This window comes from Ophidiomyces ophidiicola (genome assembly GCF_022830035.1).
Source record: "Ophidiomyces ophidiicola strain CBS 122913 chromosome Unknown scaffold_24, whole genome shotgun sequence".
Taxonomy (NCBI): Eukaryota; Fungi; Ascomycota; class Eurotiomycetes; order Onygenales; family Onygenaceae; genus Ophidiomyces; species Ophidiomyces ophidiicola.
The window spans coordinates 242,155-265,655 of record NW_026054664.1 but is presented as its reverse complement, the minus strand read 5'-3'; the positions used below and the strand labels follow the sequence as shown (position 1 = coordinate 265,655).

Below are 23,501 nucleotides of genomic sequence, written 5' to 3'. Positions count from 1 at the left end.
GTATTCAACTGACATCTCTGATAGATTCTTATATAATATCTGATTCATCATTCAGTACAGATAGTCACTTTCAGCATATATCTGATCAACTGTTCAACTCTGATCCATAAACATCTCTGACTAACTTATTCATCAATGCCCACATCTGAAAGACTTGGGATTCAAACAAGAGACTCAGTTCCAGAGTGAAGAAACAGAAACAGATGAAGAATTGAGCAACTGTTTCTTGAGTTGTGTGAGTCTGTACATTGATCAGTGGAAGTATTATATAGATCTTGTTATTTTCTGGCCAGTATGTATATAAAGTGTATACCCAGTTGGCCAGAACTTTGATCATCAGCCAAGAAACACATTTGTGAATCTATAAAACAGAGATCTCATCAGTTTAATGTCAAATAATTGAAATTATATCTTTTGTCATAGTCATATTATAGATGACTCATCAATCTGGACAGATGATTGGTTCTCTGAACACCATTTTGGTGGGAAACATGGTTTTCAAAGAGGGGGGCCTTGGAATCCAATAATCTGACAGATAACAGCTATTCACATATGAAAGCTCTAAACTCAGCTCAACAAACATTTGTCTGATAATAACTCAGTATCAGAGGTATATTCTCAACAGCAAACCATCATCATAACTGTTTCTCCAATCTCTCTCCCACTCTTCCATCTGGTGAGTGTGTTCTTAGATATCTGGACAATGTAGTTCATTCACTTACCTCCAGTGACCAGATCTCACATCAGGTTCATGTTATTGGGGTGGAGTGTGATATTTATTTTTCCACTGAATACAATATAAAATCATATTCAACTGAGCAGATCCCCTATTTCTTCTTATATGAACTTGTGCATGAGCCACATTCATCAGGCAAGATTCTGTTCAGAAATGATCAACTTCTGTTGACATTTCTGAACAACTTCAGATGTCCATATATGTGTTCATATATCATTTTCATGTTCTCTTTCATTCTCTTAACTTCTGATATAGTTTCAAGAGTCATTCTGACCAGTTGATTCTTAGATCAACAACTCTGTCTGTACAGTAGACTGTAATTAAGAGTATCATGTTGTTTTGTAGCACATATATGCATATATTCACTTATCTCTGGCAAACTATCTGACAATGGCCATATCTGGCAAAATCACCTGACCCACAACACATTTAATACATGTCAGATATCAACAACTTCAGCCTCTATTCCCTCTTCATCTTCTCTTATCTATCAGGCCAACTGTTCACACTGACTCAACATCTGCTCACTCACTCTCTCCTCTGTCTGTTTGTTCACATAATTCTTTTTGATATGCCCATTTAGGTTAATCTTTTTTGAATTAATATCATCCAAAAATTGCAATGTCTGTCTCTTCTGCTCATGATACATTCTTGCTCTCAGAAGCTGAATTGCTTGAATCTGATGAAATTTCACTCCATTCAGAAGTCCAGATGTTGAATTCTGACTAAATTCAAAATCACATAAGATCAAGAGACTCTTCAGATTTCCTCTCAATCAATGAGTATCTTACTGCCCATCAGTCTCTCAATTATTTGGCAAGTCTTACTGAATGCAATGCTCTCAATAATGACATCAATCCAGCTCTCTTGGAAAAATATTCTAATCAAGACATGGATCATTTCCATGGCATGTCTGAATCTGATCACAGCAATACACTTATCACTCAATCTGAGTCTGAATTCAATGCTCAGCCAAACTCTAGTGATGTTGATATGTTTTGTGATGAATCTGCAACTTTCTCTGCAGATGCTGCCCAGAAGCAACTTCTGACCAATTATCTGATCAATAACATTTCAGATATACTCAACATCTCTGATCATGAGTCTGCTTCTATTTACTCTGGTGCAGATAATCAAAACAGATGTGGCATAGAACAGGCTGATGCTTCTAAAAGATTCACTATCACAGAGCAAGCTGATAAGTTGTCTGCTCAGTGGTGAAACATTGTATGTACTGACAGTTGGATCATAGTTGACATATTGCCAGCAACACCATCTTCCAATTGAATACTTCAATTAAAATTTTCAAATCTGAAAGAAGGTGATCTGGCCAATGTGTCAGTTAAACAAACTTTGACAAATTCCAAAATAACATGGAATTAAATTACAAAGAGTCAGTGATATACTTCTCATGATGAGTCTGCTTGAAATGAAATATCTCTGAAAATCATTGATATGCTATATCATGTCAACAGAATTGAAGATGTGAATGATATTGAGCAGATACTGACATGTACATACTGCAACAAACATGATGATTGGCAGTGCAGGATCTACAAATCATCAGTGCACAAAAATAAGAAATGTCTGGACAGTACTTATTTCCACTGTCAGATGAATGCAATCAAATGCAAGTTTACAGACAGCTCTGCTAATAAACATGGTGCATCTGAAAGTGAAGAATCTTTGTTTCAAAAAAAGAGTCATCAGATTTATGACCCTTGCATTCCAAAAAATATTCACTCTGACCAGCAACAGAATCCCCCTGCAGCAGAAACCCATTGCAGAATCAATAATCAAGATCAACTTAATCTTGCACAATTCACAGAGAGACTCACTCAAATGTTTGACTTCATGTGATCAGCAGAGAACAGAGATTTGTTGGAGATTAATGCATGTCTCACACAGCTTGAAAACCAACTGGCTACATTAACTGACATGGTATCCACCTTAATTGATAACTTGTCCAGGATATATTGTTTTGAATGATGTTGTGACAGAATTACTCTGTCACTGGGTCAGATGTCTGGTGAGCTCATGTATGTAAATAGAATATGTACATAGCAATGAAAATGACCAATTTCACTATATATGAGTATAATCTATGTAGAAACACTCATACATAAAATCTGATCAGATTCACTTCTCTAAGTATCAAGATTGTTAGATTTTTGATCACAGAAGATAATTAATTGAATAATCAATCTCAACAGCATCTTCTCTACATGAATCAACTTCATTCAAATCTTTATTGTTCTCTTCACCAACACCCACCCCACCAGTCTCCAAAACCTTCACAATATATGTGTTGACAGTGGCTACATGGAAGAATAGATTTTGAAAGACTTCAGACAGCTTCATATTGAGTAAGAACTCAGAATTACTCTCTACACTAACACACAACTGCTCTGATATTAGAGAAGCAAGACTGCAGATATCCTCACTAGCAGACTTTTTAATATGTTTTGCATCAGTATACTTTTCATAAGCTTGCTCAACTGCCTGATGAAGCTGATGTGTATATTTTAAAGTATAGATAGACTTCTGAAAAAGCTTCTGAATCTCAAATGTTGATGTTCTCTGAGATTGCAGCAATTTCTTCAACTTCAGATTGAGCAGCTCATTGAGTTTATCAGTCTTCATGAAATGTTCAGTGCTCTGATATACAGTGATGAGACTGTTAGTTAGAACAGCATCTCAGAGCAGCTGATCATGTGTAGAAAAGTTTGTCAGTCATCAGAAATACAACATCTCAACTGCATAATTGAAGTGATGTTGTCAGATGAAATGCAAAATAGACTGCTCAACTTTCTGAGACAGCAACTTAACATCTTTATGTTTAGTGTCAGTCTTGATCAGCTTATAGATTTTAACAAGATGAAGAAACTATGTATGAACTGTCATGATAACATCTGCACAATTCTTATCAGATGACTGTGGCACATCAGAGTTCTGAACATTGAATTGAGTCTTAAAATTAATCTTCAAACAATGTGCACTGTGATCTTTCATTCTCTTCATCAACTTGCCAGATTGACATACTGACTCTGGTGCAAATGTCATGAAGTATATATAACTGATTAGATCATCAAACTTACTGATCTGCAGATTCAAAACCACTGCTTGCACTGCATCAGAATCTGTAGTATCCAGCACAGTATGAATGTCTCTGATCAGTTGCAAAAACATTGCTGTTATACAGACATCAAAGCTATGAAGAACAAGTTCTTCAAGATGATGAAATGATGTCTTCTCACTGAGCAGATGTTGTCTGCTGAGAGAACTCAACTCTCTTATAGAAGATCTTCATCATCATATATAAGAAGTTGAGCCAAAGATGCCACATTGCTGACACTGACAATGTTCAACAGTGAGTATCATATATTCTCTGAGTCTCACACCATCAGCACTGACAGTCTCAGATGAATGCTGACATTTTCTGATCACCATAAACTAAATATAGCAACTCATGAAAATTCTTATTCTCATTCATGTTAAACTGCTCAGCAAAGATGATATGAAAGATCTCATAAAGATCATCATATGTGCTCTTGAACATCAATATAGAATTCAAGAGTGATGTACACATCAGCTCTAACAGATGCAGTTTATTAATCTTCAGTAGAATAAGTCAACTATACAAATCACTTTCTGTTTCAAACACATTGATCAGTTCATTCAGATAGACTGCAAACAGAGTTTCAGAAATGAAATAGTGACACAATTCAATCTCAATCTGATTCTGATTTTGCTGCAAGAAATGAATATAGTTAAGTTGATTTAAAGAAGACAGATTCAACATGCTCTGACAAAGTTCATCTGATGAAATCTGACTCTGAACATGAAGATTAGTGATATAAGAGTGAAATGAACTCTTATCATCAATGATCTGATGCTGAACATTTTCTTGAAACTTAAAATTATCAATTATGACAACACTAGTTGACTCAAAGTCTTCTTAAAGCTGATGCTGTGGCAACTGATCAGTTGCCACTTACAATGATGATCAAACAATCATTCACTAATCTTAACAATAGTAGTCATGTTCAGTCACTCATCATAAAGAGTTGTGTAACTATCAATAACTTCTAGACTGTGCAGAACAGCAAGAACTCTTTGTTTAACTTTCATGTCCATGAAATAAAGACTCAATAATTGAGTGAAAGTGTTAGCAGTGTTCTGAATGTGATTCAACTGCAGAATGAAAGCAATTAGAATCAGTTAGTCTCAATGCAGACAACATTTATAAGTATGCTGATGATGACTTGAGTGAGCAAACTTTTTAATCACATGTGTCAACACAGACATCATCTGCTCAATTATGAAAGTAAGATTATCAATGCTGATGTTGTCAGTTAAACAGATTGTATGAAAGTAATAGAAGAAGAGACTCTGACTCTGAAGAACTGTCAACTTCTGATGAATAAGATGCACTATTTAATTCAACATTATGTGCTGAAGACTCTGACTATGAATCACTGCAATTCAGAAGAAGTCATTTCTTTCTAGCACACTGATTAGATTATTAACTCTTCATTTAAATATATAGAATGACTTTGATTCATCATTCTGAATTTATTACTGAATTAGTGAAGAAACAGACACTTAAAGACACTGAAGCAGTTAAAATACAATGTCAATCTTTTTGTGCTCTAATAAACACTTACTTAACTTCAACAGATGCTGAAGAGCATCTTTCAAGAATTATGACTCTGTCTAAAAGAAACTCTCATTAAATAAGCTATTCACAAAACTATTGAAACTGATCTGCATGCTGGGCAGATTTAAGTTCTTCTTCTTCAACTTAGACACAATGATATCTGAATTCAGACTATCAGAGCCACTGCTCTCACTGCACATAAGCAGATTCTCAACAAAATTCTGAATTTATCAGAGATTCAAAGCTAATTGATCAGCTGTCTGTTCAGCTTCACTAGTCTTATCAGATTCTTCACATTTGGTCAAGTCACTGTTGGAGAAAATAATCATATCAACAGACAGTTTCAGATGTGCAGATGTAACTGATAAGTGACATTTAGATGTCAGCATGTTGTCTTAACATCATCTGTCTTCTCAGACAATAGAGCAAGAAATTTCTGATATCAGAGCACACTAAGCTCTGACTGCTGATTAAGTGAGAAGCTGTTTACTGATGATTAGATCTGAAAATATCTGAGAACTGAAGTGAAGAGAGATGATGCATGACTATTTTGTCAGATGACTCTGAGTGAGAGAGTGAGACATTGAAGATAAATAACTGATTTAAGATTCAATAAAGATAACTATGAAAGTATTCTGATGATAAAATGTAAGCTGTGTGAAGAGTGAATGATTAAAGATGTTGGACAGACTGTTTTGAAGATTCAAAATTTCACTAAGTTCAACATCTGATCAGAGAACTCTAATAAAATGTGAAAAACTGACTCAGATCTTCCACAGAATGTGGCAGAAATTATCCATAAGAGTCTAGCTCCAAAGCTTATAATTATGCTACACTACATTGGGCCTAGCCCATTTCTGACTCATCCGAAGTGGAAGGTCTGAGGGTATGAGGCAATAAAAATACCTGATCCAGACACACAACGTTAAAGAAGCCATATGATTATATAATCAAGCTGAAACCTCTGGCACCTGCACCTCCCACGTGACAATATGCTAAGCGGGCGGGTCCATTCAAATATGGAATAAAAAGCAGACTACTTCAAAACATGCTCTAGATAATGGGCAGTTTGACAGTGAATATGACCTCCACTCTGTAATATGGAGTGTACCTAATGAGCCAATCTCTATGCTTGCCAATTCTTTCGGCATTACTAACTAGTTAAATTAACTACCTAACTAACTATAGGCCGCGGGGATAACTATGCATTTAGAACCATGCGGGTCGCAGTGGTCCCCAGCGAAACTTCGACGGCATCTGTAGAAAGTGGCTGAGACGCATCAGCCAGGTCTTTTCACTGTATTGCAGGAATATATCTTATATGCACTTTAGGATTTCCTGTATAATTTACCCACTAGTTAGATTGGAATACTGACACTCTGTTTTATATCTAACCAGCGTTCAACACCACTCATCGGCTGATTTCTATAGCAATATGGAGAAGGACTCCCTTGTACTCCATATACAGATGAAAGTCATATTGAAACAGCTGAACCCAAAATTGCCGTCAACACCCGTGTGGGGTAACGAAAGGAGGAGAGGACGTTGAGCTTATAAATACTGTTTTTTGCCTTGGCTGTCGGAAAACCCCATCTTCCTGTCCCCCAAGTACCCCAGACTGACAAAAAGGCAACAAAGAGTTGTCAGGCAAGTGTGGCATCCATCACGCTTCTGTATACGCCATGATTGACTTTGGTTTCAGGTACCATGACTGCACGTCGACCCCCTCCAGCCTACGATGCCCCGACGGACTCCCCAGTTCATGCCGACAAGGTATTTTATACTCGCATAGCCGAAACCGCAAATGTGTGTGGCGAGCGTAATCTTGACTACGCTGTAACTATTCGACCCCGCGCTGGACATGCCTGGGTTGTTCGCGCTGGACAGGTTTGCAGGATCACCACCCCAGAAGGACCTCAAGTGGGCGATCTGAATATCTGGAACCTACACAATCCCCGCGAAAGATTTTGGGCAGCGCGGTCTCGTCAGATTCATCAAAGCCATGTCTCTGTATTCGACCGTCTATGGTCCTGCCTACCATACATGCGACCCCTTCTTACCATCACCAATGACTCGTTGGCAAACTATGGGGTGGATCAATTTGGCGGTAGAATACATGATCTCTTGGGTACTCGCTGTGATCCGTACGTAAACTTACTGATGGGTGGCAAGAGCGATGATTTCCATTGTCATTCGAATCTCACCCGGGCGGTTGCGCCTTATGGACTCACGGAATTCGATGTCCACGACGTTATCAACTTGTTCCAGGTCACGGGCTTAGATGAGAAAGGGAGATACTTTATGGGCACATCCCCCGCTGAGAAAGGAGATTTTTTAGAGTTCTTCGCGGAGGTTGATCTGCTGTGTGCCCTTTCTACATGTCCTGGCGGCGATTTGTCGAATTGGGGCTGGGATGGTAGTGGTGAGATGCGAGATACCACCCGACCACTGGGTGTAGAGGTCTATACCCTGACTGATCCAAATATTCTGAAAGGGTGGAGCTCGCCCGAACCGTCTAAATACAAGGGGATGCATGGTATGACTGTACCTGCTCGAGCTTCGGACCCAGTCGTAGTAGGATTATAAGTACGGAGTAGCAATGGGCCAAATATGAGTACATGCGCTAAGTGTAGTTATCTATAGTCAAGCAAACATGCAATTACCTGCAGCTGAACAGAAAGGAGGTGAAATTTGTGACTTGGCATCCCATGGACATTTTAACGACAACCCATGATTCATTTTACATATTCTCAACTCTTTTGAACATTATTACATTAAGTTAGCTACAATACCATTGAAATAACACTTTTGAAGGCTTAATACAGTTTCTCGTTAGACAGTATGGTGTCCTTGCCATCAAGGAACGCATATCATGGTGCAGGGCTATACAGAACCTGCCCATCCTTTTTGAACACTCTAATAACCTTTTGCCCGCCATTTTGACTGACGAGCCATTTTGCAAATAACTTGGCTATATCTCCATCACTTGCTCGTGTCCCTACAAGTAGGTAAGCGGGGTTAAGTAACAGATCATCGGCGTTATCAGTGCTTTTTTTGTAAATAACCATTTGATCTCGGAGTCCGCGTGGAAGTGAGAGGTACGTGCCAAAATCGGTGATCGTGTACTCCTTAAGTTGAATGGCCGCGGCAAGAGCTTGGATAGGGAAAGTGATGTATTGGTGATACCAGGTAGAATATGCTGTTGCCCACGGCACCTACTACTATGTTAATTAAAGAAACACGTCCCTCGATTTCCTGCCCTAGAGTGATGTTACCTGTCCAATGCTAAGCCAAAGCGAAGCTTCTTTAATATTTGTGGCAGATTTATCATAGCGACTCAAAAAGCGAACAGGTGGGTCGCTTTTGCCAGCTTCAGCTGCAGTGTGCATGGAAGAGAACATGTTCATTATATCATCACTCTTCGTCAGATTTGCCGGATTAGACGGAGGCCCTGTGAGCATGAAGTGGTCTCGGAAGGCATAGTGTCTTGACTCAGCAATTCCTTGCTGTATAGAAATATTTTCCGCTACCGCGCTATAGGTGATACCAACATCAACGGTGCCAATTTTGAGATAGTTGATGGTCACGGTAGTGTCACTCTTGTACCAGGCAACGCGGAATGGTTTCGATCCTGCTTCGATTTCGGATTGAATAAATGCATCCGCAAGTGCTAGCACAAATACATGTAAGTATCTGTAGCCATTATTAGATGGAAATTCAGGCCCGTTTACCCTTAACCAAACCACTCTGTCCAGCTCCGCCATTGCCAATTCTCAGTCGTACGGGCGAGTTGGCAGAGCTATAACCACCGTCATACACCGCTTCAGGCTCAACTGCGAAAACAGTCCCAGCAAACTGCAGGAGAAAGAGGGGGAGCAATCCGGAATACTGCATAGTGAATATTTGAGGTTAAATATGTACTCCAAACCCAAGACCCTATTTAAAATCGATGGGCCTCCGAGTCCTTTAATAGGAGCATGTTACAGGCACTTATGCTCATCTGTAAGCGAATTAAGCCACCTGCACCCGCTGCTGAAAAAAAGACTGATGATCTGGGCATACAAAAAAGCTCTCTTAGATTCAACATTCTCTTACCAGCGGGACCAACTAACTATAGTTTGTTAACTTCCATGCCAGCAAAATTTTGACAAGTGAGTTCAAGTCCAGAACGTACTCTATTCTCGTACGGAATACGGAGTACATACGAGTCACACAATACAACACCATCATTGACAGCCGTTGCTGCCGCCTTGGTTGGATCAGCTTCAATAGTTTGTTGCCGATCACCAACGACGGCATCATATAGAGAAAATAAGAGAAAGCCACAATACATGCATGTTTGCTTTTTGGAAATCAGCCCAATCAGCTACTGTACTCCATATGCAGGACTCCATGGAGTGGAAGAAAATGGAATTGCAGCATCTGGGCTTCTGATAGTGCTGTTAGCCAAAAGGAAACTATGGTATGAAGGAATGCCAAGTTGCTGTTCTAGAACGTATGCACGGGGTACCTTGAAGAACGAATGCGCGCATAAACCGAACTCATGAGGAGTATTCATTTTCCAGGTGAAAGGTTGGTTGGAAAATATTATATAAGTATACCCCTGTTAAAGGTATCTAGCCGGTTGGCGATATAAGCTCCTCACCGCCAGACTGGAGCAACTCAGGCAGCCAGGCTTCACCGTATAGTTATATATCGGTGTTTTCGAGGTTTGGTAGTTAAAACCAACCAGCCAAGAAGAGTAAGTCAAAAGCAATAGGAACAGTGGAGAGCAAGGTTAGTCAATAAATAATCCTCATGTCTCAATGCTTAGTATGGAGCAAAAAAAAAAGAATGCTAACACTAAGCAAGGCAGGATTCATAGCTTAAACGGGGGCCAAATAGTATGGAAATTCTGTTTCGGATTTTTTAACCAGCATCAATAGATACTATCTGAGAAGGGAAAAGACCTGATAGATAATGCGGTGACTTTATCTAAAAGAAGCCGATCTTTCGGCTCACGACGTTGGTACCGTTTAAGTCTCTAGCTCTCTTAAGCCGCCTCTGAAGACGTCCTGAGACACCGAACAGTAGTTCATGTACCAGCTCGAACACCCAACTATGCTGAGAGTATTGGCTTGACTGCAGCTTATAGCTAATTTAAAGTGCCGGCTTTGTGGGCTGACGGATGTCCGAATAGTGATGGCATAGTTAAGCGGAACCTAGCCCCAGTATGACGACATCGCGCGATAAGCGTAAATTTGAGCTTGTTTGGTGTGCCTGGCAGTGATTGGCTGCACAGATAACAAGGTGGGGTTACACCCGCCATGTCGTCATTGGGAGTCACAACTTCAGACAGCAAGCCAGAGAGGCTGGCAAGGCACCACGAGGCCAGCGGTGGTAAGGGCAGGCTACTACTGTGAAATGATGAGGGTGGTATCATGCAGGGAGGGGAGAAGGTGGGTATGATAGCAAAGTATGCATTTGTAATAGCTATGATTCCATATCAATCTACCCGGAAGTCAAAGAACCCCGCAAAACTACCAGTCAAAGTTGACCCGCCTAGGCACCCTGGTAGCACTGCTGGTCTTAACCCCCGTCCTGTTCAATGAAAGCCCCAGGAAAATACGCGACAAGTAGGAATCAGCAAACACAGATAGGCAAGGAATACTAGCTTATGTCCGAATAAACCGTGTAGAAGTACTCCGCAGTAGAACACCTTTAGCTCCTTCGCTTTCTGAGCAAAAGGCTCGTGCGCCATTAATTTTTTTTATTATTTTGCTGGATATTCGCAGTCATAAAAGGAGATCCGAGTAATAGGAGAAAAGGACGCGTGTCGAGAGTGATACTCCGTAGAGTAGCCAGCCAGTTGAGCGGGCTCATTACTTCTGAGTCTTTGCTGGCCCATCCTGCTCAACGTTGACAAGGCTGGTACTCTGAAGGACGTGAACATGGTCATCAGGATACTCAACACTGAACAATAGGCTTGTGGTGAGTGCTTTGCCAAACAGGTCAATGGAGGGGATAAGATGTTCATACGTGAAGCCTTTGATCAGTTTGTACTCATGGCGAATGGTACCACCAGTTTTCCTGGCTTCCTCTTTGGCCCTAGGAAATAATCAGTATGAGTCATAGTTATTGCCGGAGAAGGGAGAGCCTCTACTTTTCGAGGTCCTCGTTGGTGGCCTCTTTCTTAAGAGTAACCTGTAAACGCGCGTTTAGAGTCGATTCTCCAGCGAGTTACAGCAAAGCGGGGCTATAAAACGGATAGACTCACGTTAAACATAACCATTTTGAAGAGGTTAGTTAGCAAGATACGGTCTTGCGTAAACTAAAGTGTAGGTGTGGAAGAGTAGCGAAGCGAAGCGTAGAGCTGTCGAGGAAATTTGCGGTAAACAAAAGACGAGTTGCTCGAGCGGTGGTCGGGCAATTGGAAGAAGATGAAGGAGAGAAAGTGAAGAGGCGTGAAGACGACAAAGAGTGTTGGGGGGGTAGTGGTGCACGGAAGGGGAGGGAAGCGGCCTGCAGACACGGAAAGGAAAAGAAGTTTTCCGTCGCAGCTTTGTCACGACCCACTTGCTGCCCACCAAAAGTGGGTTTTTTTGGCGAAACAGCCGAACAACAACAAACAGCATAAAATACGCTGGGAAGCGTGTTTGTTGAGAGAGCAACCCCTCTATTTGTGTGCCTCTTGTGTGTGTGTGTGTGCCTGTGTGGGTAGGCTGAGAAGGCTACAGAACAGGGACTGACGTCAGACTGCATGGTGCTTCTTGCAAGTAGTACATACACAGTGGAGTAGCACAGGGTTGTTTAACATAGTAGAAACAAAGTTGAGACGAGAGGCATATTCTCCTTCACACTGTAGACCTAGAACCCCTTGTGCTGATCAAATTTCACTCCTTAAACTTGTCCTCTTTCCTTCTAGCCCTCGCGATGGCATCGCATCGACCCGATGAGTCGAGCGATTTTGTTGCCAGCGATCCCGAAAAGAGTGACCTCGCGAGAGCTGTCCCGAATCAACTGGAGCACGATCCGTTCGATTTGCTCCTCGTCCTCTTTGATTTCGAATGTCTTTTCCTCGAGCCCCGGGTAGCTAGACAGTTTATTGGCGTTCGGCTTGAGGCAGTAGAAACGGGAGTGAGACCCGACAGTCCCAATGGCGTAGAGAGTGGTCTGGTCTCCACGCTCGATACGCATGTCATCGAGGCAGTCCTCGAGACGCGCCTTCACCTCTCTCCACGGGTCGTCCACTGGGGGGACAAATCCAAAACGGTTCTCCCTTTCGAAGTCTAGGAGGATGACCGGGCTAAATGCTCCGGATTCAAGGCGACTAACGACAACATAGGGTTGCCATTCACCGTCGCAGTACTTAAAGCTCATCTTCTGGCCGTAGCCATTATGAAGCTCAAAGTAGTACGTCAAGATGCTCCACCAGAGAAAGGACGAGTTCTTCTCCGTTCTAGATTCTATGAGAGCCTTGTAGTAATGCGGAATCATCGGCTTGCTCATGTACTGCGAGTTGCTTAGTGACCCTCCCCTCCCACATAAGAAGAAAACCAAAGAACTTACCCCCATCTCGACAAACGCGCGCACAAGCGGTGTGGTGGGCAGTTATAAGGCTTCTCAAATGAGATTGAACGGTCTTAAAAGAGTAGGTGAGAGATTGAGAATGTATCCAGAGAGTATTGGCGGAGCGAAGTGGAAGAGAAGACGGGTATGAAACCTCACTTGCAACGATGAAGTGAGCAAAGCAGGAAAAAAATGGCCACGAACACAACAGGAGCTATCAATTAGCCCAGCAGCCTCTCCTGCTAACCGAAAGGAGAATCCCACTTGGGTGGGATCTTGCTACACGTGATTCTTATATAGATATCATGTGTACCTATATGCTCTTTCACTCGATAGTTCCTATAACGAGGCCTTGCAGGCCTCTCTCTCGTCTCAATCTATTGCTCCTCTCCACTATACTACCTTCAAATGCCCACCACCAGCGCTGAAAGACATGCTGTCCAACTTCCCACATATTTGCCATGAAGGGATCCGGTCCAGAGACTCTGAGACCTTCGGTAGGGTCCTCTATATCATATACCAGTGAGACAAGGCCCATTGGATCCGCAGCAGGCGCTGGCCGTAGATGTGGCGGCAGGCTGAATACTTGTATTAGTTTATCACGTACTGTTGGCCAAGGTAAGAGGTCAAGAACAGAATGATGTGGAATCAACCGTTGTGTTGGAGTTGGCCGAAAGTTCTCTGGTAGGTCAAGTAGAAGTGGAGGGTTCTGGTTCAAGCTACCTAGCTGATTTCCCCTACAGCCGGTGAAGATCGGACTTATGCTCTCAACATCCCAAAGGTTATCCATTAGGTCAAGGCGAGAAGCAATTGTTAACACAGCATTCAAAAGCGCGAAGGTAGGTATTTCTATGATTCTCTCATCTGGAAACGTGAAAGTAGAAGCCTGATGCGTCTGTAGATCACCCAAGAGGTTCGAATTAATCTCCTCAACCGGATTGTTAGGATTCGAGAGAAGCTGCTCTGTCATGATAGACGAACTGGGAAGCGGCGGCGACAAGGCAAACACAGAATCTAGACTCAGGGTATCGTTGGTGAGTTCTAGATCCAGAAGTGTGTCTTCTGGGGATAGATCCAAGAAATCCGATTCCTCTAAGATATCAGATACGCACTCTGATAAGGTCTGGTTGACAAACAAATCTAGTAAAGGCCCTTGCGATTGTAGGCGTTCTGAAGGCGGTGTGGGCGGCAAGAGCTTTTCATGGTCATCAGCACTTCTTGACTGCGCAGACGAGTGAAAGGAGTCTGTCGAGTTTGATAATAATTGGCCTGCCTCACTATCCGTGGATATTCCGCCAGGCGAGTTACCATCGCTATTCTTTTGTTTCAGTTCCTTTTCCAGGGCCGCGAGACGTTCTCGCTTTCGTTCTCCTGGATAGGAATCAGTACGCTACCATGTCTAGCCCTTATGGTCCAGGCTTACTATATCGTCGCTGAGCCAAAACGTTGAGGACTCTTTTCCGTTCTCCTGCATCCCGGGAGAGCTCTGGGATCTCAAGGTCTTTTGTTTGTCGCTTGCGCTTGGTAGCCATGATGTATAAATATCCCTTTTCACGTCTTACTGACACTAGCGGTCATCTGTGCTCGAGCCTTGGGGCCTAGGGTTGCGGCATTCGGCCGAAAACGAACCATTGGGAATCACGACGTTGCCAGCTGCTTTATAAAGCTGGACTAGTCAAGGCCTGCCATCTGATGCTGATACGAGGTTGTTGAGTCCTGGAGCGCCAGCCAATCCTGTCGAGCCTGCCAAGGACAAGCATAACGTTATGCTGCCCACGCCAAGCCCGGAGATGACCAAACGAACGAACTGACGAGCGAGAAATCAATTGCAGGCTTATATCATAGCCTCCAGACAAAGTGCGAAAGATAGAAAACCAAGAAATGATTTTATAGAGGAGGACTCCTCTTACTTGACAATGTAACGAATTCCTCGATCTTTTCCCCTTTGTCCACGACCGCTGAACAAAAACCACCTAGCCTAACCTCATCCAAAATGGCCGCAAATATCCAGCGGGCCAAATGAAATCATACAATGCTCAAAGATGTCACAAAGCCCAGGAAGTCCTTTAGCACCTCGATTGGATGAATGAAGAGTGGACCTGTACCTCTTTCTGCTAAGAAACCTGAGGATAACGGCAAAACCTACCATGGGCACCGTTCTGGTATTCCTTTATTCTTGACCTAGGAATCAGCTCCTAAATCTTTGTAAGGGTTACTTATGTCGGACTTCCGACGTCTTTATTAACCTTGATTGTCATGACCAGAATATTCGTCTCCTCGCTGATTCGTATCAGCTTTTTTGTGAAATCTGTCGAAGTTATGATTTGAGCGCACCAAGCAGAAAGAGTCGGCATTTAGCGCGACCTGGATATATTGCTAAAGAATGTCCTTTGGCAGATCGCACCTACCATCCGGACCTAGTGGCCCCGGCATTGCCTGTGGATAAATTTCGCCCTGGAGCCTCACAGACCCTGGATAATTCCACCCCATAACTACCTCCTGGCTAACAGCCTTTGGATTTTCAAGCGATTGCAATAGGCATGGCAATGCTCGCCCGACCCAGAAGAGACCATAGAATCTATTAGCTCTTAGCGAAATTGAGAGCTAGCTTTAGCTATTAGATTGCTGTTCGAACTTACCACAGTTCTCTCTTGCATACTTGGCTCTGCCGTCTCACCAGGGCCTATGGCTGCTGCTACAAAAAGAAAGGGCTACTGAAACGAGGCATTTTGAACAAAGTGGATTGATTGACTTGAAAATTTGATTCTTGAATAGATGGCGAAGATTATTATATTTTGAGTAACTGTAATGATATGAGAGTCTTTATATCTGTCGGACATATCATTTTATAGGCCATTTTGCTGTTATGGTTATCGATGAAGCAATGTTATGTTTTCACATCAGATGGGCCAAGCATAAGGTTAATGTTTCTGCAAGTAGCGGGTGTCATGTTATTGCTTGATGAAACTCCGTCGAATAGCCACCTAGTCTCTCAGCCTACCACTACTTCTACCTTATAATTGTGCTCGTCATCCTCTACTCCGTACCTCGCCGCCGAAATCACAAAAGTGAATGACATCATCTTCATTCACTGACTAAGCAGGATATCTCCCGCTTTCGCGCGGTAGGCTTCCTGAAGCCGCTCCAGCCGCCCCTAACCGCCGAACCCGCCGGCTGTGCTACCAGGCCGGGCTTCATCATAACCTCTCGCTCCGAATCGCTCGCCCATCAGGTTTCTGGATGAGAATGGGACAGCCTCGCAATGTCTTTTCTTCGACATGCCCGCAGATCTCGGTGTCTTTCTCACTCTAACCCGCTGCTCCAACCAGCGCAGTGGCGCTCGTTTACATCCCTTGATACAAACTCATGGTCCTACCCTCCCTCTCCTGCGGATGTTGCTACGGACGAAGTTACACAGTTGGCTTCTAGGCCGAAACGCCCGTTGACATTAAATGATCTTCTCAGGTAAGTCCGAGCGCATTGTGAATGATGCCGGACGGCTATGGGTATACCTAGAGCTGACGCGTGGAATGTTTAAAGACACGGCTGCCCTCCCCTGTCTAGGGAGGCACTTTTGGCGTCAGCGAACTTTACTCTTTCTTTACTCCCTGCTAGACTCGCATATCGGATTCAAGCTCTCAGAAACCTTCCCTTCATTGTCGTCTCCAATCCTCATGTTTCACAAATCTATAACAACTACGTGCATTCGCTGTCGACGTTGCTCCCGTATCAGAAGAAGAAGATTACAACTGTAGAGGATGAAAAAAAATTCACAGAGATCATGGCTGAGCTTGTTCAGACCCATACTAACACAATACCTATCCTGGCGAGAGGCTTCCTTGAGTGTCGAAAATACATAATTCCTGAAGAGGTTACTACCTTCTTAGATGAACACCTCCGCGCGAGGATAGGGACGCGGTTAATTGCTCAGCAACATTTGGCCTTACATATGGCATCTCAGCCCACTGAGGAGGGAAGGCCACCCATTCCGTCTAACTATATTGGCGTCATAGACACGGCTCTACAGCCCGCACGACTTATTCGAAGCTGCGAGGAATTTGTTGCAGAAATTTGTGAGCTGAAATATGGTGTTCGACCTCGCCTAATTATCAACGGTGAAGTTGATGCTACCTTTGCGCATATACCGGTTCATCTAGAATATATCATCACCGAGCTCTTGAAAAACGCTTTCCGTGCTGTTGTGGAGAGTGGAAACGAGCGAGAACCCGTCGAAGTAACCATCGCGGCAGCTCCCGATGTGATCGAGCATAACGGCAAAGCGTCCCTCACTATGTGCCAGTTTTGTAGACCGGCAAAGAGTGACGTTGACTTTCAGACCTCAAATGAGCCCGGGGAATATTCTGGGAATAATAGCAATGGCCTTTTTGGCTCAATCGACTCTCCAACCCAGAGCATTACAATCCGATTCCGTGACCGTGGGGGTGGCATTCCTGCCGAAATTCTTCCACATGTTTGGTCATACAGTTTTACGACTTATTCAGACGATGAGATTCCTTCAGACGACAATGGCAACGTTGACGGACTTAACGCACTCTCTAGCAGTAACATTAACAACAGCACTATCGCCGGCCTAGGTTATGGCCTTCCTTTGGGACGTGCATATGCCGAATATTTTGGCGGTAGTGTTCATCTTCAGAGTATGTGGGGCTGGGGAACAGATGTATACCTCACTTTACAAGGCGTTGGCAAGGTCAAGTAACTGCCTTAGCCCAAGAGTTTCTATACTGATGCTCTATTTGTTGGTGCGGGGTCTATTAATTATGAAAAACTAGGTTGGATTTTTCCACTGGCCCTCTGCGCCAGCCTCTCTGGCATGAGAGTCTGGTAGACTCGTTTTGCCCAAGCACATACAATGGTGCGCGTGTCTTTTGGATCGATAATCTCCTCCACCCCAAATGCATTGGCTGTTCGAACTGGATTCATAAGCCTCAGGTATTCATTTTCCAATTCTTTATACCGTTCAGCTTTCTTGCCCGCCTTTTCGGCCTCTCGCAGTTCATGCCGATGCCCGACTTCTATACCGCCATCTAAAGGTAATGAACCCCACTGGCCCGAGGGCCATGCAACCTGCATGGTTGGGTCACGACAGCCAGCCATAATTGCGCCAGCAACTCCGAACGCTCTTCTAGTAATGACGTTGAACACTGGCATGGTTGTGGAATAATATGCTTTGGCCAACTCTACTCCCCAGCGCATCGTTGCTGTTCGTTCGGCGACAGTACCGATCGCGTATCCAGCTTATAAGCCATTAGCATACCTAAATATCCTTTCCGGGGGATTAAAAGACATTCAACTTACGGACGTCAATAAATTGCAGAATAGGGATATTCATCACGTCGCAGAGCTTCAGTAACCTAGTCAGTTTTTGGCTTCCAGCGGCATCCAATGCTCCACTGTTGACTTCACAATTCAAAGATATTATCCCCACCGGTCGGCCACCGAGACGAGCAAGGCCAGTGATCGATGTTCTCCCCCATAGTGGGCCAATTTCGAACCACGAATCACGGTCTACCACCGACTTGATAATCGTCCATGGATTATACATTCTTTGCTGTCGTCTGGGAATTACGCTTCGAAGCGAAATATCCTCCCTGTTTTCAGGATCATCGCAGGGAATTGCCGGTGGGGCTTCTGCTCCTGAATTCGGCAGGTAGCCCAAGACAGTACGTATCTGTTCGAAGCATTCTGCCTCATTGGCCGCTAGATTGTCAATTGTTCCATTGGTACAATGCATCGCGGGGCCACCTAATTCCTGAAAGTCTAAGCCTTCCTCAAAAGTTGCGCCTTCGACCACTTTTGGGCCAGCGTTGAACAGCGCTCCAACGTCGGCTGCCATTACCGAAAAGTGACAGGCTACCACTCTAGCAGCACCAAGACCGATCTGAATAATGGTGTCAGTCTATGCGAAAGAGACAATCGAGAGTAGATGCAGCTTACTGCAGGCCCAAGCACAGCACCCAAATTTGGTATTCCCATGTTCAACTGCTGGACCACGTACTCGAACGGCTTCACATGAGGGATATATGACCACCCCTCAGTCTTAATTGTCGTTACGCTGCCCCCTCCAGAGCTCCCATCGACAAGCTTTATCATAGGCATCTTCAGCGCAATCGCCAGCTTCTCCATGTATACCGTCTTCTCCGCAATCGCTCCATCTGCATGCCCACCTCGGATACTAAAATCATCCGCAGTAAATATGATATCTCTCCCATTTAGTTTACCCTTACCCTGCACGTTATTACTCGGTGTAAATGCCACTGGCTCTTCCGTTAACGGCCCGGTCTGTTTCCACTTAACTGTGCCGCTCACAGATCCAACTTCCTGAAACGAATTCGGATCAAGGAGCAGGTCTATCCGTTCGCGGACCCATAGTTTCCCAGCTTGCTTTTGTCGAATATAACCCCGGTTCTTGGGGTCAGGATTGGCTGCGAGAGACCGTAGGCTGGCTATTTGGCCGAGCACGTCAGAGTAGTCGGCAGGAAGGGAACCTGAAGATTTTGGTTTGCGCTTTTTCGCCTTGTCAGAGCTGGACTCGAGGTGGGACGAGAGCTGGTTGAGACGCTCGGTTGCTTTACGAGAGGCATTTACACCGTCTTCTCTTTGTTCATCTTTGGCCATGGTTTGTAGATTAGTATTACAGGATTAACCGTGCAAATGTTGAGAGGCTAGAAACGAATTTATAGAACCCCCCCAATTCTAGACAGCAACTCCTTTACCTTTCTTCTGCGATTGTTGTTGCCGTCATGAATGAAGCTGCCCAGGTTGTCCCGTCACGCACTGACCCTAGAAGAAGTAGGAGTACGTAGCCCATTTGCTAGCCGCTCAGAGTAGATATGTTTAATCAAATATTTATCCTCGGGGAGTAATTAGGTCTCTAGCGCACAGACTGCCGTTCAAGGCACGTTTTAAGAACAGCCTCGGCATCTCGCCATGTTGGAGCTGTGTGGAGAAAAGCTGACCCCCGCACCAGCTCTCTAGTGGCCGAAGTATAGCCTGGGGTAAGCAGCATACGCTGGAACTGCCGGGACAACGCCGAGGGATCTATTCTGATAGGCAGCTATTGTCTTTGGACGTATTATTTGATATGGAATTGAACATGACAGATGGAGATGCAGACGTAGATGAGAGACCGTACCTTTTGGACTTGGTCTCCTTGAATTTCACCGGTCTATAACTGCGCCGAAAGGGAATTAGAGAACAAATTGACAAAATGGTGCCTCCAGCACAGGCGATAAAAAAGCTGTTGGTGGCCAACAGGTATGTTTACAGAACTGCGTTTCTTAGAGAGGAATCAAGTAGTACTGACACGTCTACGGCTGTTATAGAGGTGAAATCGCGGTCCGAATCCTCCAGGCGGCCAGAGAACTCCCAGCCCCGGTCGAAACCTATGCACTCTACACCCCTGATGACAGATCTCACTGTGACTTGGGCGGCCCTCACCATGCCCTGGCACTGCCTTCTCCGGCAGCGTACATGGATATTACTTTACTCGTGAAATTGGTCCAGGAACATTCTATAGACGCCGTCCATCCTGGTTATGGATTCTTGAGTGAAAGTCCAGAGTTTGCCCAGCGAATGTGGGAAGACGCTGGCGCCAGGGTCATTGGCCCGGGCTGGGAGGTACTATCGCAAACAGGCGATAAATTACAAGCCAAGAGTCTTGCCAGTACCTGTGGTGTTCCCGTCTTGAGGGCGATGGCGCGCCCAACAGGCGATATCAATGCTATCAAGGCTTTCGCTACAGAGGTCGGATACCCAGTGATGATCAAGGCAGTAGATGGAGGTGGAGGTCGAGGAATACGACTTGTCCAAAATGAAGACATGTTACAAAAGTCTGTTGATCGGGCTACTGGCGAATCGCCTTCCAAAAAAGTTTTTGTGGAAAAAGCTGCGGTAGACGGATACCATCACGTTGAAGTTCAAATAGTGGGAGATGGGACTGGAGCTGTCAGACACTTATGGGAGAGAGACTGCAGCATTCAACGACGGTTTCAGAAAATCATCGAATGCGCCCCCGCGCTCATGAAAGACCGTGAATTGATTCGGCAAGTGATCGAAGCGGCGTTACGGATCGCCAGTCAGGTAAAAGGACTATTCCTTCACGCATAACAGTACTGATAAATGGTAACAGATAAAGTACCTGTCATTGGGAACATTCGAATTCCTTGTCAACGAAAAATTATCCGAGTTCTATTTTCTGGAAATAAACCCTCGGCTGCAAGTAGAACATACCATAACGGAGAGTATCACGTCTGTCGATCTCGTACGGACTCAGTTACTGCTTGCTCAGGGTACATCACTCCAAGATATTGGGTTTGCTCAAGATCAAAATCCAGAGATGCCGCCTGGGTCACATTCTATTCAGTTACGTTTATGTGCTGAAGACCCGAATGCCAATTTCGCTCTCAGCATCGGAAAAATAACAGAGTTCCATATCCCTGGAGGTAACGGCGTCAGAGTAGACACGAGCATCTCAGCTCTGTCGCCTGTCGTAGTGGGGTCGGATTTTGACAATATGTTTGCGAAGATCATTGTAACAGCTGCGAGCTGGGATAGCACACTTTCCAAAGCCAGACGAGTTCTTGAAGACACAAGAATATCCGGTATTAAGACAAATATTGATATATTGCGTGCAGTGATTGCCAGTGCCGACTTTCAGGATTGGCGGGCAGACACGCGGTGGCTCGAAAATAATTTGAATGACATAATCGCGGAAGGACGAAAAATATCCCAGCTTGTTCGATCAAAAAGGCCAGTGTTACCTGCATCCTCTGCACCACACATTTTGTCTGCATCAGTCGCCAACACAGCCTTCCGCAAGGGTGATGCATGGTCCATCGACGTGCAGCCCCTTAACGCGACATCATCCCAGCCCCAGTTGCCGCATCATTTGCTGCTGAGTCGCGTTTTGCGCAACGAATTTCCATCTTCCCTCAGTGCCGAGATCGAATACACCACGCCAGCATCAGTGTCAGCCCCAGCAAATACTGTCCCGTATAAAATCACTATCTCGACGACATCGACCTTGGCCAGTTCCCTATCATCCACTCATCGGTTGGGAGACCCAAATAACAGCTCCCACATAGTGCTACCAATAAGCGGAAAACTGATTGAGATGCTTGTATCAGAGGGCGACCAAGTCGGGGAAAACGCAGTCATTGCGTTTGTGAAACAGATGAAGATGGAAATCGAAGTGCGTAGCCCACGGGCTGGGAGAGTGGCATGGGTACTTGAGCTGGAGTCAGAGGATGGAGATGACGTCCCGGAGGGGGTGCTGCTTGCGGAACTTGAGGGAGAGCGAAGTATTGTCGAGATTCGTGGGAAGCTATGAGCTATGACCTTAGTTATAAGCCAAGATTACTATTTTTGACGAATTCGTTCCATCACCAGGTCTTGCGGCATTAGGTAATTACTAAGCTACGGCGCGTCCCATGCCAAGACCTTCTAATGGGCTAGTCCATATTGGGCCTAGTTCAGTAACTTGACCCGCTCTGCACCTTGGCATAACTTACAACTAGATCCGCTGCGATCATACAGTACTAGGCCAAAAGTGTTGGCTACAGAGTGGTGCGTCTTTGCAATGTGCTGCACAGGGCAGCTGTAGACTGCAGTCGGACTCCAGACTCCCCTGAACTACTTATTTAGGGGGCTCAGAGCCCTTTGACATGCTTTGCGCCCTAGCTAATCACTCTTTCAAGAAAATATGCATCCCTTAGGCTCCGAGCCCCAGGCATGAGGACCACTAATGTCCAATAATCTCTAGGCCAATCTGCGGATCTCTTGAAGCTCCCAGTTCTTCGGCAGGATGTTCCCGGTTTTCAGCCCAACGTACCTTAGTTACCCAAGTTTTGAGTCACAAAAGGCGAATTGAATTGGCCCATAAAGGGTCCTTCGGCAACCTAGACGTGAGATGAAAAATGGTAATGAAGTACCCAAATCTTGGCCTTCGGGTAACTAACCAGGACCCCTCGGCCGGGAGAGAATAATATGTTGCAATTTCGTCGGAAGTAGTCACCAAGGTTAGACATGGCGTCACCAGCGGTACATCGGGGTTCCGAGTCGATTAAGTGTAATGTAAGCTCTTCTACCGAGGGAGCTATGTTATCGCAAGAAACAGCACAATCTGGTCTTTGCGATGGAAAAGCGGTCGACAGTGGTGCCCTGTACCGAAGCTAGGAAATGACACTATGGAGGCCCATCCGCAAGCATTGACTAGGGCACCCTTGACTAACTAACTAACTAACTGGAGGAACTAAAACAACGCATCTTGTCCACGGATATTTTGTTGTATGGAACGATACTTTAGACGGGCAAGCCCAATATCCCCCTATATCAGGCACTATGAGTATCTGTGTATCGCAGACTGCCCCTCGGCAAATTCACAGTGTGACGAGGCGGTAAAAAACTACTCCGTACCCTGTGGAAGAGTCTAAGGCCTTCACTCGATACCCTGCACAATATCTATTTGGGTGCCAGAATAATCCCCGTATCGAATGACTCTACTCTGGAGAGACGTTAAATATATGTAATTCGCCG

The 23,501-nt window shown here is 44.4% G+C and overlaps 10 protein-coding genes across 10 annotated transcripts; 4 read left to right on the top strand and 6 right to left on the bottom strand.

Moving 5' to 3' along the window:
* Nucleotides 1–1,627: 1,627 nt before the first annotated feature.
* On the top strand, nt 1,628–1,957 carry LOZ57_005187 (uncharacterized protein; the record flags this gene model as incomplete). The annotated part of the gene is made up of 1 exon (XM_049254218.1): nt 1,628–1,957. One exon carries the CDS (start codon nt 1,628–1,630, stop codon nt 1,955–1,957), a length of 330 nt encoding a protein of 109 aa, XP_049106871.1.
* A 954-nt stretch (nt 1,958–2,911) lies between these two features.
* LOZ57_005186 (uncharacterized protein) lies at nt 2,912–3,925 on the bottom strand (the record flags this gene model as incomplete). The annotated part of the gene is made up of 3 exons (XM_049254217.1): nt 2,912–3,394; nt 3,635–3,783; nt 3,835–3,925. 3 exons carry the CDS (start codon nt 3,923–3,925, stop codon nt 2,912–2,914), a joined length of 723 nt encoding a protein of 240 aa, XP_049106870.1.
* Nucleotides 3,926–7,103: 3,178 nt separating this feature from the next.
* LOZ57_005185 (uncharacterized protein) lies at nt 7,104–7,982 on the top strand (the record flags this gene model as incomplete). Its single annotated transcript, XM_049254216.1, has 1 exon — nt 7,104–7,982. The coding sequence occupies one exon, from the start codon at nt 7,104–7,106 to the stop codon at nt 7,980–7,982; it is 879 nt and encodes a 292-aa protein (XP_049106869.1).
* Nucleotides 7,983–8,266: 284 nt separating this feature from the next.
* LOZ57_005184 (uncharacterized protein) lies at nt 8,267–9,290 on the bottom strand (the record flags this gene model as incomplete). The annotated part of the gene is made up of 3 exons (XM_049254215.1): nt 8,267–8,611; nt 8,672–9,066; nt 9,128–9,290. The coding sequence occupies 3 exons, from the start codon at nt 9,288–9,290 to the stop codon at nt 8,267–8,269; spliced, it is 903 nt and encodes a 300-aa protein (XP_049106868.1).
* A 1,967-nt stretch (nt 9,291–11,257) lies between these two features.
* LOZ57_005183 (uncharacterized protein) lies at nt 11,258–11,667 on the bottom strand (the record flags this gene model as incomplete). The annotated part of the gene is made up of 3 exons (XM_049254214.1): nt 11,258–11,483; nt 11,539–11,579; nt 11,653–11,667. The coding sequence occupies 3 exons, from the start codon at nt 11,665–11,667 to the stop codon at nt 11,258–11,260; spliced, it is 282 nt and encodes a 93-aa protein (XP_049106867.1).
* Nucleotides 11,668–12,296: 629 nt separating this feature from the next.
* Nucleotides 12,297–12,950, bottom strand: LOZ57_005182 (uncharacterized protein; the record flags this gene model as incomplete). The annotated part of the gene is made up of 2 exons (XM_049254213.1): nt 12,297–12,887; nt 12,945–12,950. The coding sequence occupies 2 exons, from the start codon at nt 12,948–12,950 to the stop codon at nt 12,297–12,299; spliced, it is 597 nt and encodes a 198-aa protein (XP_049106866.1).
* Nucleotides 12,951–13,269: 319 nt separating this feature from the next.
* LOZ57_005181 (uncharacterized protein) lies at nt 13,270–14,476 on the bottom strand (the record flags this gene model as incomplete). The annotated part of the gene is made up of 2 exons (XM_049254212.1): nt 13,270–14,315; nt 14,368–14,476. 2 exons carry the CDS (start codon nt 14,474–14,476, stop codon nt 13,270–13,272), a joined length of 1,155 nt encoding a protein of 384 aa, XP_049106865.1.
* A 1,730-nt stretch (nt 14,477–16,206) lies between these two features.
* LOZ57_005180 (uncharacterized protein) lies at nt 16,207–17,664 on the top strand (the record flags this gene model as incomplete). The annotated part of the gene is made up of 2 exons (XM_049254211.1): nt 16,207–16,409; nt 16,485–17,664. 2 exons carry the CDS (start codon nt 16,207–16,209, stop codon nt 17,662–17,664), a joined length of 1,383 nt encoding a protein of 460 aa, XP_049106864.1.
* Nucleotides 17,665–17,723: 59 nt separating this feature from the next.
* On the bottom strand, nt 17,724–19,583 carry LOZ57_005179 (uncharacterized protein; the record flags this gene model as incomplete). The annotated part of the gene is made up of 3 exons (XM_049254210.1): nt 17,724–18,202; nt 18,264–18,846; nt 18,903–19,583. 3 exons carry the CDS (start codon nt 19,581–19,583, stop codon nt 17,724–17,726), a joined length of 1,743 nt encoding a protein of 580 aa, XP_049106863.1.
* Nucleotides 19,584–20,175: 592 nt separating this feature from the next.
* Nucleotides 20,176–22,296, top strand: LOZ57_005178 (uncharacterized protein; the record flags this gene model as incomplete). Its single annotated transcript, XM_049254209.1, has 3 exons — nt 20,176–20,222; nt 20,291–21,047; nt 21,097–22,296. The coding sequence occupies 3 exons, from the start codon at nt 20,176–20,178 to the stop codon at nt 22,294–22,296; spliced, it is 2,004 nt and encodes a 667-aa protein (XP_049106862.1).
* Between the last annotated feature and the right edge of the window lie 1,205 nt (nt 22,297–23,501).